Raw genomic sequence first — 14,487 nt, 5'->3', positions numbered from 1 at the left:
TGAAAGTACTGGCCCTCCCTCTTACAACCTGTAAATTGGGATTGTAGTGCCTCGCCCAGGTACTTTAGGGCTCTCCACCTTTATGCGGAGCGAGTGGTTGATCTAGGAAGTGAAAAAATTGAGTAGGAGGATTTGGGCGAGGGAAAAGCCACACCACCTGCGGAGGAGGAGGAAGGGGACTTTGGCCCAGGCGGCCGAAGCCTTGTCTGCCTCGTTGCACCGTGCAGAAGTCCTCGTGTGTACAGCCCTGGTCTCTCCAAAAATTTAAAACGTGGAAGTAAAAGCGGTTTAAAAAAAACACAACAGCACTATATTAGTAATTAATTGATAGGGGAGGTGGAAGGGAACACGGCAAACCGGTTGTTAAAATTAGAGAACGTGATATATCATTTTCTTCCCTGCTAAAAGTCAGATGATCAGATCCGCAGAGTAACTCTTATTGTTTAATTTACTTTATTATAAAAGCAGTAAAGGGGCGCCTGTGTGGCTTAGTCGGTTGAGCGTCCGGCTTCAGCTCAGGTCATGATCTCACAGTTTGTGGGTTTGAGCCCTGCATGGGGCTCTGTGCTGACAGCTTAGAGCCTGGAGCCTGCTTATGATTCTGTGTCTCCCTCTCTCTCTGCTCCTCCCCCGCTCATGCTCTGTCTCTCTCTCCCTTTCAAAAATAAATAAAAACATTAAAAAAATGTTTTTTTAATTAAAAAAAAGCAGTATAGGCTTATTGCAGAAAAAAAGAAGAAAGAAATTGAACAATTAAGTTGGGATATCTGTTTGTTTCCAGCAATGTTGAACTGTTTCTTTCTTGAAGACATAACTTGGGCAATGGCAAATGTAGAACCCATTAGGAAGAAAAAAAATATTTGCAGACCAGAACAAAGATTTAAAACAGCTGTCCCTGGGAGGATGTATTGTTTTCAGTTTGTGTTAAAGAATCCTAAAGGATCCTAAAGGATCAGGCAGTCAGTATTTGCATGCTTGAAAGGTAAAGAGATGTTTAATGACTGTAGTTAATGTAATTGCCTGTGTGTGTCATGAATCTACTATGTGGTTTGCATTTGTTACTATGCTTTCAAAACAGTACTTCTGTGGTAGGTGTTTGAATCCCCATTTTACAGATGAGGAAACTAAGCAGCTAAGTAACACTCAAGTTTCCACAGATCGTAGCAGAATTGGTATTTAAACCACCAAGCCTGAATTTTTAAACCACTCATTAGTTGTATTGTTAGCTTTTGGGTTAATACAAAATGGGGTTTTTATTAGACCCTGAGGCCTTCCTGATCCCCTATTTTCCTCTAAGTAAAAAATCTGAGGCGTTCCGAGAGTAGGGAGGTCTAGATAACGCTGAACTGCCACAGTACATGGGATAAAAAGAACCTAAATTTACATTTGAGAGTCTGACTAAAGACTCCAGGACAATTGAGGCCAATTTTTGACTGGTGGTGTCATTGCACCCTGTTAGTCTGTGCAGGTCCAGTGTTTAACTGAAACCAAACTAGGGTCTTCTCAGGGGACACAAGGGATGAACATTGTGTGTTCTTTCTTACTCTCAGAAAGTGGCTAGCCAGAAGAGCAACTAGACATCAACTATTCAATAAATGGGGGAAATTAACAGAAGAAGAGGGAGCATTGTTGAGCATCTGTGTGCCTAACCCTGTTCTAAAATCTTCCTCTGTTCGCATTTCATTAAATCCTTAAAACAATTGCATAGGATAGATATGAAGCTCCATTTCACGTGTGAAGAATGCATCAGTCTCTGAATATTGGATGCTTGACTCCAAACCCACATGTGAACTGTCTTCCCTACAACGTGGTGATTCAGGTTGCTTGGTGAATTCAAGAACTACTGAATGAGTCTATACTTCATGCAGGGCATTGTGCAGGTGCTGAATTACCCATAAGACTCCCCTTGCTTTTGGGCAAGAAGTTTAAAGTCTAAAGAAGGAAACCTCCCTTAAAAAAAATATGTTATCAAATAGGAAATAGTAAGGAACCCAAAAGAAGGAGAGCTAACATATTATGCAGTTTAGAAGTATGAGTTAGACTACTAGTTGAAGGAAATTTTGAAAAGCTTCTGAAAGAAATTGAGATTTTAGAACTCAAAAATTCAGTAGGACTGGATATGGGACAGACATTGGAGCATTCCAGGAGAGAGCAACAGGAATATTTCATGGTTCACAGAATTGATATGGTAGAACAAATCATGTCATGGTGCTTCTGCTCTAATGCTTAGGGCAACTCCTTGAATGGCCTGCCTTATACTAAGGAACAAAGTGTTTGAAATATTTTGATTACAACAGGAGCTTCCCTGCAAACTGAAATGCACTCAGCAGCCTACACAGAAGTACAAGTCAGGCAGAGAGATAAGGCAGCTAACAACACCTACTTACTCTAAAGCCTCAGCTTTCTGAGACTTAAAAAGGAAATCGGCTTCAAAGGAATTTAACTTGTCATGCCAAGGAACAATTACCAGGGATGGTTCATGTATGTTAATTAAAGTTCTTTGAAAAGGCCTGGGGGGCTTGTGATGGTTGTGAGTATTGTTTTTAGTATTTCCGTATTAGTGTCATGTCTCTAAAGTTGAAACAGACAAGCAATTGTTGAAATAGTACTGGCCTGGAAAGAATCCTGTATCAACACAAGAAAGTCTGGGAAGAAATGACCCTGGTGCTAACTGCTGTTAGTTCCAGAGCCCTGGAGAATTCTGAATTGTTGACATACCTGCAAGATTGAGGCAGTAGATAATCTGTTGAAAACAGAGATGCGATGCGATAAATGAGGCTGATTTGTTGATAAATACCCTGCAAGGGTCTTGAATGCCTCAGTATATAGGTGGGTGGTTTTCATTGTAAATCATTCTAACTGCTGAACATTGTAAAGTTGCCTGTAACTCTTGGGAGGTGGGTTGGGGGAGATACGGGAAGCTGTGAAGGGGAGGTTGGCGGGGGAGGGGGGGGATCAGAGGTGTGTAGTAGAATTGTGAAATGAATGTATTGTGGGGAATTTAAAAAATCATTTTATAAACATCAAAGAGAAGATATTTAAGAATTGCAAGTATTAGCAAATGAAAAAAATGTAAGTGTCCAAATCCTATTTATTACACTTATTTTGAAAGTACTATTATACTTACTACACAGTTCCCCAGCGTGCTTGAATAGGAAGAAAATCATGTTTTAAACTGTTGTATGTAATACTCATAAAACACAGTGAACAATATCCCAATAAAATTTTCACCTCCTTTGGAAATCCACCATAAAAACTTGAGGCATGTCATTTACTTAGTTTCTCTGGCCAAAAAGTTTTGAATACCTGTGATCAGAAGAAATTCTGGAGAAAGGACTGAAAATTGGCTAAGGAAGCAAAAAAGGCAATAGACATTATTGAGGAGAGTGGGGTTGGGGTGGGGATGATTGTTCAAATCCTGTATGAATTATTTGTTTGCCAAAAATAAATTCCAGGAATGAAGCAATTCTGGGAGCCAGGTGGCTAGTCATTCAGAAAGTGGGAGGGATGGGGGGGGGGGGGGGGGGGGGGGGGGGGGGGGGGGGGGGGGGGTGGTGGCAGAGATATGCCCAAGCTGCTCTGAATGTAGTACATCAGTAGTCCAACCTGATTGAAAGTACCTCTGTGTCTGCCTGAAAAGCCCATGGGCCACTTTTTGTTTAGTGTCTAACAGATCGATTGCTGTGAGTACAGAAAAAGTGGGGGGTGGGGGAGAGGTTGTTGTATTTGTTTATTTGTTTAGAAATTCTTCTGATTATAGTTTCTCAAAAGAAATAGAACATTAGCAAAAAATGATTACAAAAAAATATATTCCACACCCTTAGAAAAAGTGAGAACACACCCTTTATGGATAAAGTTTTAAGTAAGAGGGATTTTAGGGATCTTTCAGAATCAGTGGAGCTGTAACAGTGTTTAATTTTGATTATAAAAATTCATTGCTCTGTGTGTCACAGATAAAATGCAGGACATTTCCTTTGAGAGAAGACTGTCATTTAGGCTTTTAAAAAGGCTCCTTTAATGTTATCTATGCCCTGTCCTGGTGGTTCCACTCATGGGAACAGAGGGGAGTTCACTTGACTTAGATATTTTAGGTATTTGTTGTTCACATTGGCTCATTCTTCTGAAGTGCTATCTTGGTTATCAACTTTAAAACTTTTTCCTCATGTGTTCAAATAAGGATATACGTATTTGCCTTATTTTATCTTCAGATATAGTTATCATTGATTTTACACTAAAACTGAATTTCTGGTCTGATCAATAAAAGCTTTTTTTTTTTTTTGCTAAGAGAGTAACCATATTATTGGCAACCTATCTCTGATAGGTTGAAATATAATATGTTGCTAGAACCTCTGGAATTTATAAACCAGAGTTGATAAGTCCCATAAAAGATCATTTGGTTCCATCTCACATGATAGTCAAGAATTTAAAATTACACAATTCTGAGATAAAAATGTTGGACTCCAGCTATTTTGTGCATGTACATAAATGTGTGAATACATAAACACCATACTCCTGGAAAAGTAAACAGTAAAAGGCAGTGTTGCAAGTGGGAGTAGAAAAATGAGAAAACTTCATCTTTGTATTAGAGTGAGCCTATTCACTTGCCTGACTTCTTATGGTAAGAGTAACAGAATTTCAGGGGTGCCCGGCTGGCTCCGTCAGTTACGTGTCCGAGTCTAGATTTCCACTCAGGGCTTGATCTTGCAGTTTGTGATTTCGAGCCCTGTGTCCGGCTCTGCACTAACAGTATGGAGCATGCTTGGGATTCTCTCTGTCTACCCCCCCCCCCCCCCCCCCCCCCTGCCCTCACTCTCTCTCTCAAAATAAATAAATAATCTTAAAAATTTTTTTCAAAAAGAATAACAACTTCAGATCCTCTTATAATAGAAATATTTAAAAATCTATTTTATATCTTGTGTAATGCTATCAGTGGCAATTGGATATTGGACATAAAAACAGTTGTTATATTCTCTCAAGTTCTTGAAATGAGGTAGGGAACCCAATATGTAGACTTAGATTAAAATGCATATTTAGAAAAAAAGAACCTTGAGCACTTGAAAATGCAATTCTCCATTACCATTAAAAGAATCCATATATTTGTATCCTTGGAATAATCAGATTTCAACTTAACAATGTTGATGGGTGAGGCATCATGATCAAAGCAATCCCTTAATTTCCAGAAGAAATCATTGCTCATTAGAAGCTTAATAAATTATTTCCACTAAACCTTAAATCTCACCAACACATCCATACAATGAGAGTAAGGAGGGTCCCATGAGAATTATTGTATTGGATTACCTTTTCTATTTGAAGGAGGAAAACAAATGGGGTCTTTTCTTGATAGATATGAGGAACTTATTATAGACCACCAAAATATTACAGAAAAATACTCAAGCCATACAGATAAGAGAATGACAATAAATATTTAGCATCCAGATGTAGACTCAACCTCGCCAAAAAGAACATAGCTTTCTACTCAGGAAGAAAGATTCTGCTTACGTTAGGGGGAAAGAATTTTTTCCTCCTCTTTCTATTCCCAGAATGACAGAGAAACAGAAAATATTTGAGCACCTTCCATCCACTCCAAGGCAAGAGCACACGTGTGACTACCATCTTCATATTTTGGCCCCACTATGGCGATCCACAGGATAGACGTCAGCCTGAAGCATCAAGTGCAAACTGAATTTATAGAACTGGGATATTTTGAATGTATAAGGAAATATGACTAACAATTAACTCCTCAAGTGCTGATGCAAGACTGTACTAGAAGCAGTAGTAAAAGATGCTATCCTTTATGTCAGGATGTGAAAATTTACCTAGAAAAGATAAACTCTTCCTGCTTTAATCTGGCCTCCAACCCATTCTCCACCTCACTCCTGGAGTAAATTCTGTAACGTCTCAATGCATCATTTCTTGATTTAAATTCCTTCAGTTCTTGCTGTTTTCTACATAACCATTCTATAAAATCGTCATTCAGCATAGCATTCCAAGTTCTTCAGGGTCTGATGCCTGCAACTTCTCAAACTTCATCTTATCACCACCACTCCCACTCCCCACCAAACAAACACGTGTGACTTATCTTCCTTTGTGTTCCTATTCCTGTGGCCCTCATTCCTCCCTTCTCTTGGCCTGGTTAACTCTTACCTGCCCCTCAAAACTCAGTTCAGTTGTGCCCTTGGATAGACACTATCTCAGAGGGTAGAGAGAGATCTTGAATGCAAGTTAAAGGTTTGATATTTGCGAGTCACAGAAGATGTTTAGCAAGGGAGAAACCTGAAAAATGCAGAGGATTTCTGACAGTACATTTGGAAGATTTGGTGAGAGGAGGATTTTAAAGGAGAAGGGACAGCAGCTCTGAATGAGTCAGGAGGGAAGAGACTAGCTGTGGTAAGTGACAGGCAGTATAATGATTGAGACTTGTTACAAAAACCTGTAGTGAGTTTTTAAAAGAAAATAATTAACTTTGTGAGTTCTGTAAATTCATCATTTTGACACTGTGAGTATGATGTGATATTTGTCATTGCAGTTCTGAAGTTATCATTAGGGATATCTCAGCAAATGAATTGGCAGAAATGCCACAGTAAGGAGACACATCACAGGAATTAATAGATTTAGAAACTTCCAGGATGTATCAACTCAGTACTTCACCGGTGTGCTTATATTATAATCACACATTCTGCTTATCCGGCTGCTCAAGCAAAATGCATGATACAGACACCTGCAGTACATAAGGGCTTTTGTAATAGGTATTTTTGTAGTCATCTAGAGCAGTAATTTGAGGATTGTCCCCCAAATGCCATAAATGGATCTATCAGAGGAAAATCTCAAGCTGGTTAGGGGCCTCCTAAAAAATAAAAACTTCTGGTGACTGGTTGATATATTGTGTGAGGGTTAATAGTCATTGACTAGATCCATCATGGCACATGGAGCATGTGGCCTGTTCTGTGAGGAGAGCTGGTCTGTTTGTGGCATATTCACATTCATTGGAAGGCAGCCGTGCTATACTCACCACTGTATCACCAATGCTGACTGCTGGAGTATCAACTTTGTAAGAAGTCGTAGCTATCCAGCCATATACCCAATATACCAGTTGTTTCCTGTATTTGATTATGGAAGTTGTGTTAACTGGTCACAATAAGCACTGCGCACTTTTTGTTCATTTTTCAATAATGCAGAACCTTAATAGATTTTGACCTACTTTGAAATAATTCTTTGCCATAGTTTTTAAACCAACAAATTCTGTTCATTTTCCAGCCTGAGCAAGAACTCACCTGAGTTGTATGCATGTTTAGAATTGTGGTTTCCATAAATATCTGTTCATTGTTCTTAGTAAGAACAGAAGATAAATATGTGTGTGTGTGTGTGTGTGTGTGTGTGTGTATACACATATATAAATAAATTTTAATGTAAGTCCAGGAAAATGAATCCTGGGTCATATGCCCACACAGGCAAAAGAAAAATCCGTCACCAGTTCCAGAGTCCTGATGTATGGTTCTTGATAGGTCCTAATGAATTTCATGTTTTTTTGTTTTTTTGTTTTTTTTTAATTTTAAGATTTATTTATTTCTGAGGGACAGAGAGAGACAGAGCATGAGCAGGGGAGGGGGATACAGAGAGAGACACAGAATCCAAAACAAGCTCCAGGCTCTGAGCTGTTTGTTAGCACAGAGCCCAACACGGGGCTTGAACTCACGAACTGTGAGACCGTGACCTGAGCTGAAGTCGGAAACTCAACCGACTGAGCCACCCAGGCACCCCATGAATTTCATGTTTTAAGCTCCTACTTTGGTTGGTAAATGACTTTAAGGAGTCATTTAAATATGAATTTCTCTATACAAATTCATTCTGATCAGCTTCAAGATGCCGGCTCACCTATAATGACATGCCCCCAATTTTACTCTTAGTGAAGAAGTTAAATTTCTTTTTAATTATTTTGAGAGAGAGAGAGAACAAGGGAGGGGAAGAGAGAAAGAGAGAGAATTCCTAGCAGACTCTGCATTGTCAGCGCAGAGCCTAGCATGGGGCTTGAACTCATAAACCATGAGATCATGACCTAGAGGAAATCAAAAGTCAGATGCTTAACTGACTGAGCCACGCAGGCGACCAGAAGTTAAAGCTTTTTAAGGTGTGTGAAGAGAACTGTTACCTAGAGGTTGCTGGTGAAAGGCCAAATACAAGCTTTTAGACCTCCAGGCTCTCTGTCCACCATAAGACCATTGTCAGCCCACACTGTGAAGGCAGCGTCTTGTGAGCGTCAGCACAGTTAAGTGGAGCGTTTAAATCAACACTAGAAGTAAACACCTGCTGATTTCTATGTATACATTTAGTCATACCTGTTTTCACGGGAATTTCTTCTATCTCGAGCTCTACAAGTACTCTTCTTATAGTCAAATCAGGTTTTTAACCATGCTGGTGGAGAGTCATAGAAGAGAGCACAAGAAGTGAGTACTAGAAATTTGAAAGAAAAGATGGTTTTCTGAATGCAAATGCTACTCTAACAAAGGTGTTGTTTGTCTGTTTAGCTCTTCTCAATTGTCTATTTACCATGAGGGAAGCTCGAGTTGATTTTTTAAATGTGCTCAGATACAGGTAATAAAGTCACAGTAGAAGCTTCTCAATTTGATTTTGTAAGTGTATTAAATTTAACCAGTTCGGTAATAAAGCCGCTCACAAAACCCACAAACAAAAAACTGATTATGGAAGTTAGTTTATTTTTAACCCTGACAACAATCCATTATTTTGTACAGTACTGGCATACATAACCAGAAACCAAGATATTTTCTCCCAACCGCTGCTTAGGGAATCATATCATTCAGATTAACGTTCAGACCAGGAAAGAGAGAAAATTACATCATCACCTGAGGTGAACACCTGTGCAGACTTCCAGGCAGTTCGGCATCCTTCCACCATCAAAACCCAGTCCCATCACCACCCCTACCCCTACCATTGCTTTGAACTGAACTGCTTGTTATTTGTGGAGGTGGGGTTTCAAGTTGTTCCGTAACTACCTCATTCATTTCCCTTAAAGTGGGTTCCATAAAGTGTCAATGGTATTCTTAGAAGAAGAGGTATGGATAATGTTGCCCAAGTAATATTAATTTAAAATAGTTCCTATAAATATTACCTTCTTTAGGAAACTCTAGAACACATTACACACTGTACAAATGAAATGAATGACTGGAAAAACCACAATATCATTGTGATCGTCAGTGGCTGGGTCCATCACAAATAACCAGAAAAAGTTAAATTCAGTGTCACTGGTAAATCTACCAGAATAAAAACTCTGAGATACAACACAGTGTAAATTGAAGCATGCACACTAGTTTATCCCTCATTCTAGAACAGATTAATTCATGCAAAAGTGTAAAAAATGTTTGTAACCCAAATTCTATTTATTTTTTTAATTTTTTTTTAAGTTTATTATTTTAGAGAGACAGAGACGTTGCAAGCGGGAAAGGGCAGGGAGAAAGAGGGAGACAGAGAATCCCAAGCAGGCTCCATGCTAGAAGTGCAGAGCGTGACGTGGGGCTCGAACTCACGAAGCCATGAGATCATGACCTGAGCCAAAACCAAGATTTGGATGCTCAACTGAGCCACCTAGGCACCCCCTCAAATTCTATTTTAAGAACTATATCTCATTTTTGCACGTTTCTTTACAATTTTAAAAGCACTTATATATATGCTTTCTCAAGTAAACCTCTGTCTCAGCAACTCTGTTAGTAACCGGAATTAAGGGAAACTGAGGCATCTGAGTGATTTGTCTAGGCACACAGGAAGGGGTGGAGTGGAGGCTCCAGGCCAAGTCCACAGATTTCTTCCATTTAGGGAAGATACCTGCGTCATTTTGTGAAGTAAACAAATTCTTTGAAATATAAGGATACCCTAATATTCCATGTTAGAAGATCTGAATTTTCATATGCATTTATTGAATCAGGGTGTGCCTGTAAATACACTGTTTTTGTTTGCTTTGTTGTTTCTGGGTTGGAGAAGGGCATGGCTGAGTTTTTATATGTGTTCAGTAGTCATCATTACATATTTTATCTTTCAAACAGAAAATGGCTTGTTTAAAGAGATTAGTTTCCATCCTGATTAATACGTATCCTTTTTTTTTTTTGAAATCTCACCCAGTTCAAAATTTCTTTAAAATCTTAGCATACAGCTGCTAATTCACCTTTAATCCACTATACTGATCTCAAACCCATGACTGCCTAGTCAAATCAATCTGCATTACTTGTTGTTTGAGATTGTCCCTTTAACCAGAGAAACCTGCAAGCAGAGTATCAGGAGTCACAAGCTTTCTAGCACAGGAAGAGAGTCTGTGGCTTAAAGATCCAAGCTTATTTTATTCCTTGTTCCCAACTGTGTTACAGTTATTTTGGGAACCAGTAAACCGGTCTCAGTTCATAGATCCGAAAACTGAAGGAGAGGCTTCCTTATAAGGACTTATGTTGGGAAATAAAGATTTAATAGTTAGAGAGTATTTGGAATTACCCAGATAAAGGTTCTCAAGGAAAGAGAATGATTGCTTTTGGTCTTCACATCCAAACGTATGATGATAATCCCACCAGAGCTTTGGCAAATGGCAATTTCACAAAGACCACAGTGCAGTCAAATAGCAGAGACCAGTAGAAATGAGGAACCCAGAGTTCAAACATGATACAAAACCGCTTTGCAATTTGAAGCAAGTAACTTAGGGGCGCCTGGGTGGCTCAGTCAGTTAAGCATCTGATTTTGGCTCGGGTCATGACCTCAGAAGCTCCTGCGTTCAAGCTCCACTGTCAGCACAGAGCCCACTTTGGATCCTCTGTCTCCCTCTCTCCCTTCCCTTCCCTTCCCTTCCCTGCGTTTCTCTCTCTCTCTCTCTCTCTCTCTCTCAAAAATAAATAAGTATTAAAGAAAATAATAAACCAAGTCACTTAAGTTTCCCTGTTTATAAAAGGAGGTGATAGTAGCTGACTGCATCACAGGCATATTGAAAAGAAACATATAAAAATAATTTGAGCTCTTTTCAAAAGCAAGTAATATTGAGCTATAAGGAGTTCATGTAAGTTCCTTTAAAAAGCCTTATAGCCCCCAGCAACACTGTGAGTTAAACATCTTACTTAAGTAAGGCCTGATGATAAAACTCACTGATTACCTACCTGTTCTGGTAGGATACATCGTTTCACTGGATCTTTTCCAAAGATTCTTAACACATTTCAAATATCCTTGCAGGAATCTCAGCTTGAAAACGGAAGTAGCCCCCTATTAACTGTTTTCTAGAATGTCTACCTGTTCCTGGAAGTAGGGCAAGGGTAATACTTAATACTGCAGGTGATCATGGGCTGGAGGGGGCCCTGGAAGAAATTTCCATTTTTGTTTTTGTTTTAAATGACACCTTTACATCTTCCACCGTGTCACTGGAATTCATTGTTCTAGCTACCATCCACATATGTCATTAATATTTTCCCAGTCTAGATTGTCCCTGGCTCATATATTCAGTTTTCATATAATCTAAAATTTTGAAACTACTTTTTTGAAAAACAATAAATTTGATTTCTTATATATCAGGTAACCAATAATTTTCTACTTGGCCATAACGTCTGTAAAAAAGACTTCTCTTTTATTGGAGTCGGGCACAGTCTGAGCATGCTCCTGCCTCTCCCCCAGCCTCTCCTGCGTTTCTACATCCCTAGTGCTGAGGGCACCCTGGTCCCAGACCCTTCAAGATTAGAGCCAGGATGTTCCCTGGACCTGCCAGCTGGCCTCCTTTTCCACACCAGCAGGACCCTTGCTGCCTTGCTTTTCTGATACCCTGGGGTGGAGAGCAGGGGTGACAGAGTTGTGGGGCCTAGGACAGCCTCTGCAAACCAGCCTGGAGCCTCAGGCAGGTTTTGAGAATTGAGCCCTTAAGGCCTCATAGCCTTTGCTCTAGCGTTGTAGAGAATTCCTTTCCCTCATTCAGTGCCCAGGTTCCAGACATTCTCTGTCATTGAGGTTAAAAATAAGGGGCTATCTGGCCATTTGCCTGCCCTTATGGAGAAACCAGGCTCTAGAAACAGCAGATGCCTGGCTTACCTCACCTTCCATGGTCTGTAGAAAGGTGACACTTATAAGCCTGTAGCTGTCCCTCCTAACCCCTCAGGACCCTTTGAGGCCTGAAACTGTTTACCTGCTAGGTTTGTTGGCTCCAGGAAATAAGACACGTGTATAAACATAATTTGGAATGGATTCATACTTTTTAGTTCTCTGACAACAACAATCTCAATCCCCCCACCCCCTCAAAATATATGATTCTATTTTTAAAAAAGTGAATCTATTGTTAGCCTTTGAAATTTTGACTTTATAATCTTGTTGGGAAAGTATGTTGGTATGTTCCAATGGTGTTGGAAAGACACTGCCTGTGTTTTATTCTCCACATCCTTTACGAGTCTGAAACCTGAGAGAGTTCATTGAGTGTTTTTTCCTCTGATTTTTAAAGGAAGAGGAAATTTTGGTTAAAATCAGGAAACCAGAAATTTCCTAAGTTTTACGGATCTGTGATTTTTTTTTTAATTTTAATGCTTATTTATTTTTGAGAGAGAGAGAGAGGAAGACACAGAATCAAAATCCAAAGGAGGCTCCAGACAATGAGCCACCAACACAGAGTCCGACGTGGGGCCCGAACTCAACGAACCGTGAGATCATGACCTGAGCCGAAGTCGGACACCCAGCTGACTGAGCCACCTAGGCGCCCCAGATCTGTGATTATTTGGATTATCATCATCATTATTATTATTTTTAAGGCAGTGGGAGATTATAAAAGAAGAACAAATACAAAGCTGAGAGAAGGGACCGCCTGGGTGGCTCAGTCAGTTAAGCATCCGACTCTTGGTTTTGGCTCAGGTGGAGATTTCACCATTCCGTGGATTCAAGCCCCTCATTGGGCTCTGCGCTGACAGGGCAGAGCCTGCTTGGGATTCTCTCTCTTCCTCTCTCTCTACCCCTCCCCTGCTCGCTTGCTCTCTCTCTCAAAATAAATAAACATTAAAAAAAAAAAAAGCTGAGAAAAAGATAAAGGAGGTAGAAGAGGGTCACAACACTGCCCTCTACCACCCCCTCCTCAAAGAGAAGTATTTTAAGAGATCTGCATCCATTGAGAAGGCCCTACAGCCCCCCAGAGTGAGCAGAGAGGGCTGCCTCCTACTGTGTTTGTAGAGGAGTGGGCTGAATTGGACCACCAAACTAAGAGAGAATCTTGTAAGTACACAAAAGCACTCATCTATAGTTCTCAGGTTGATTTTCGTCTCCTGCCTAACTCATGTTGCCAAATACCTCAACCCCAGGCTTGGCCCTTTTTAAGCTGATCTATGTTTTCTTTGACCACAGTGACCCACCTTACTGTTTTTACAAGCTGTCTTATCTAGTAGTGTTGAGTCACTGTTATATTTGTCACCATTATATTTATTGCCTACACCTACATCCTTCTCAAGAAGCTTCTGAATTCCTGCCCTGGGAATAAAGTTCTCCTCCTCTGACTTAAGAAATGGAAAATTTATGGGATGGACCACCTAAGCCAATAAGTGATTCCCCAATTTCTCAGTATTATAACAAACATTTTTGGATCTTTGTGAAAATCTTCTCTCCCCTTTGTTCCTTTTTCTTACCAAAAAAAAAAAAAAAAAAAAGTAATAACTGATTTTTAAAAATATTTTTTTATTTTTCAACTTTCATGTTGAAAAGCTCATAAAGAATGTTGTGAAACCTTTCTTCACTTCCCACATCTAAGGGTGATGTTAAAGCAACACTTAAAAACACTAATACTTGGTCTTAATTACTTAAATTTAAAGTACACTATTATTATATAATCCTTAACTACCAGTTGGCCTACTTAATATTTTACTATATGCTTGATTTCAGGAAATCTTCATCGAACCAGCAGTGTTCCTGAGTATGTCTATAACCTGCACTTGGTTGAAAATGATTTTGCCAGTGGGCGTTCTCCTGGTACTAAAACCTATGATATGCTAAAGGTAGGATACCAAAGAATAACCTACTTATCAAATTACCATGAAAACATTTTTAAGCTTCCATAGATATTTTTTTGTAGATCTTTATTTTTTTTTATTTTTATATTTTTAAGTAAGCTCTGTGCCCAACGTGGGGTTTGAACTCATGATCCCGAGATCAAGAGTCACATGCTCTACCAACTGAACCAGCCAGGCACCCCTTCCATTGATTATTTTTTAATATTTATCTTTCCCAAATATTGCCATTTCCTAGATGAATTATATGAAGATTGCTTTTGTGTGGACACCATGGAAAACCGGGTCACATCTGGGGCACCTGGGTGGCTCAGTCAGTTAAGCGTCTTGATTTTAGTTCAGGTCATAATCTCGTGGTTCATGAGTTCAAGCCCCACGTCGGGCTCTCTGCTCTCACAGTGCAGAGTCTGTTTTGGATCCTGTGTCTCCCTCTCTCTACCCCTCTCTCTGTCTCTCTCAAAAATAAATAAACATTAAAAAAATT

At 39.6% G+C, this 14,487-nt stretch overlaps 1 protein-coding gene across 2 annotated transcripts in view; it reads left to right on the top strand.

Annotated features, from left to right (window-relative positions):
- Nucleotides 1-14,487, top strand: part of PKP2 (plakophilin 2) — a 92,656-nt gene that overhangs the window by 1,030 nt on the left and 77,139 nt on the right. For both annotated transcript variants that reach the window (XM_049625270.1, XM_049625271.1), the window contains exon 2: nt 13,879-13,991. In XM_049625270.1, the coding sequence (XP_049481227.1) occupies nt 13,879-13,991 (113 nt within the window). The remainder of the gene's footprint in view (nt 1-13,878; nt 13,992-14,487) is intronic.

Source organism: Panthera uncia, chromosome B4 (genome assembly GCF_023721935.1).
Source record: "Panthera uncia isolate 11264 chromosome B4, Puncia_PCG_1.0, whole genome shotgun sequence".
Taxonomy (NCBI): Eukaryota; Metazoa; Chordata; class Mammalia; order Carnivora; family Felidae; genus Panthera; species Panthera uncia.
Note: the sequence above shows the minus strand (reverse complement) of the source record. Positions and strands in the feature narration are given on the sequence as shown.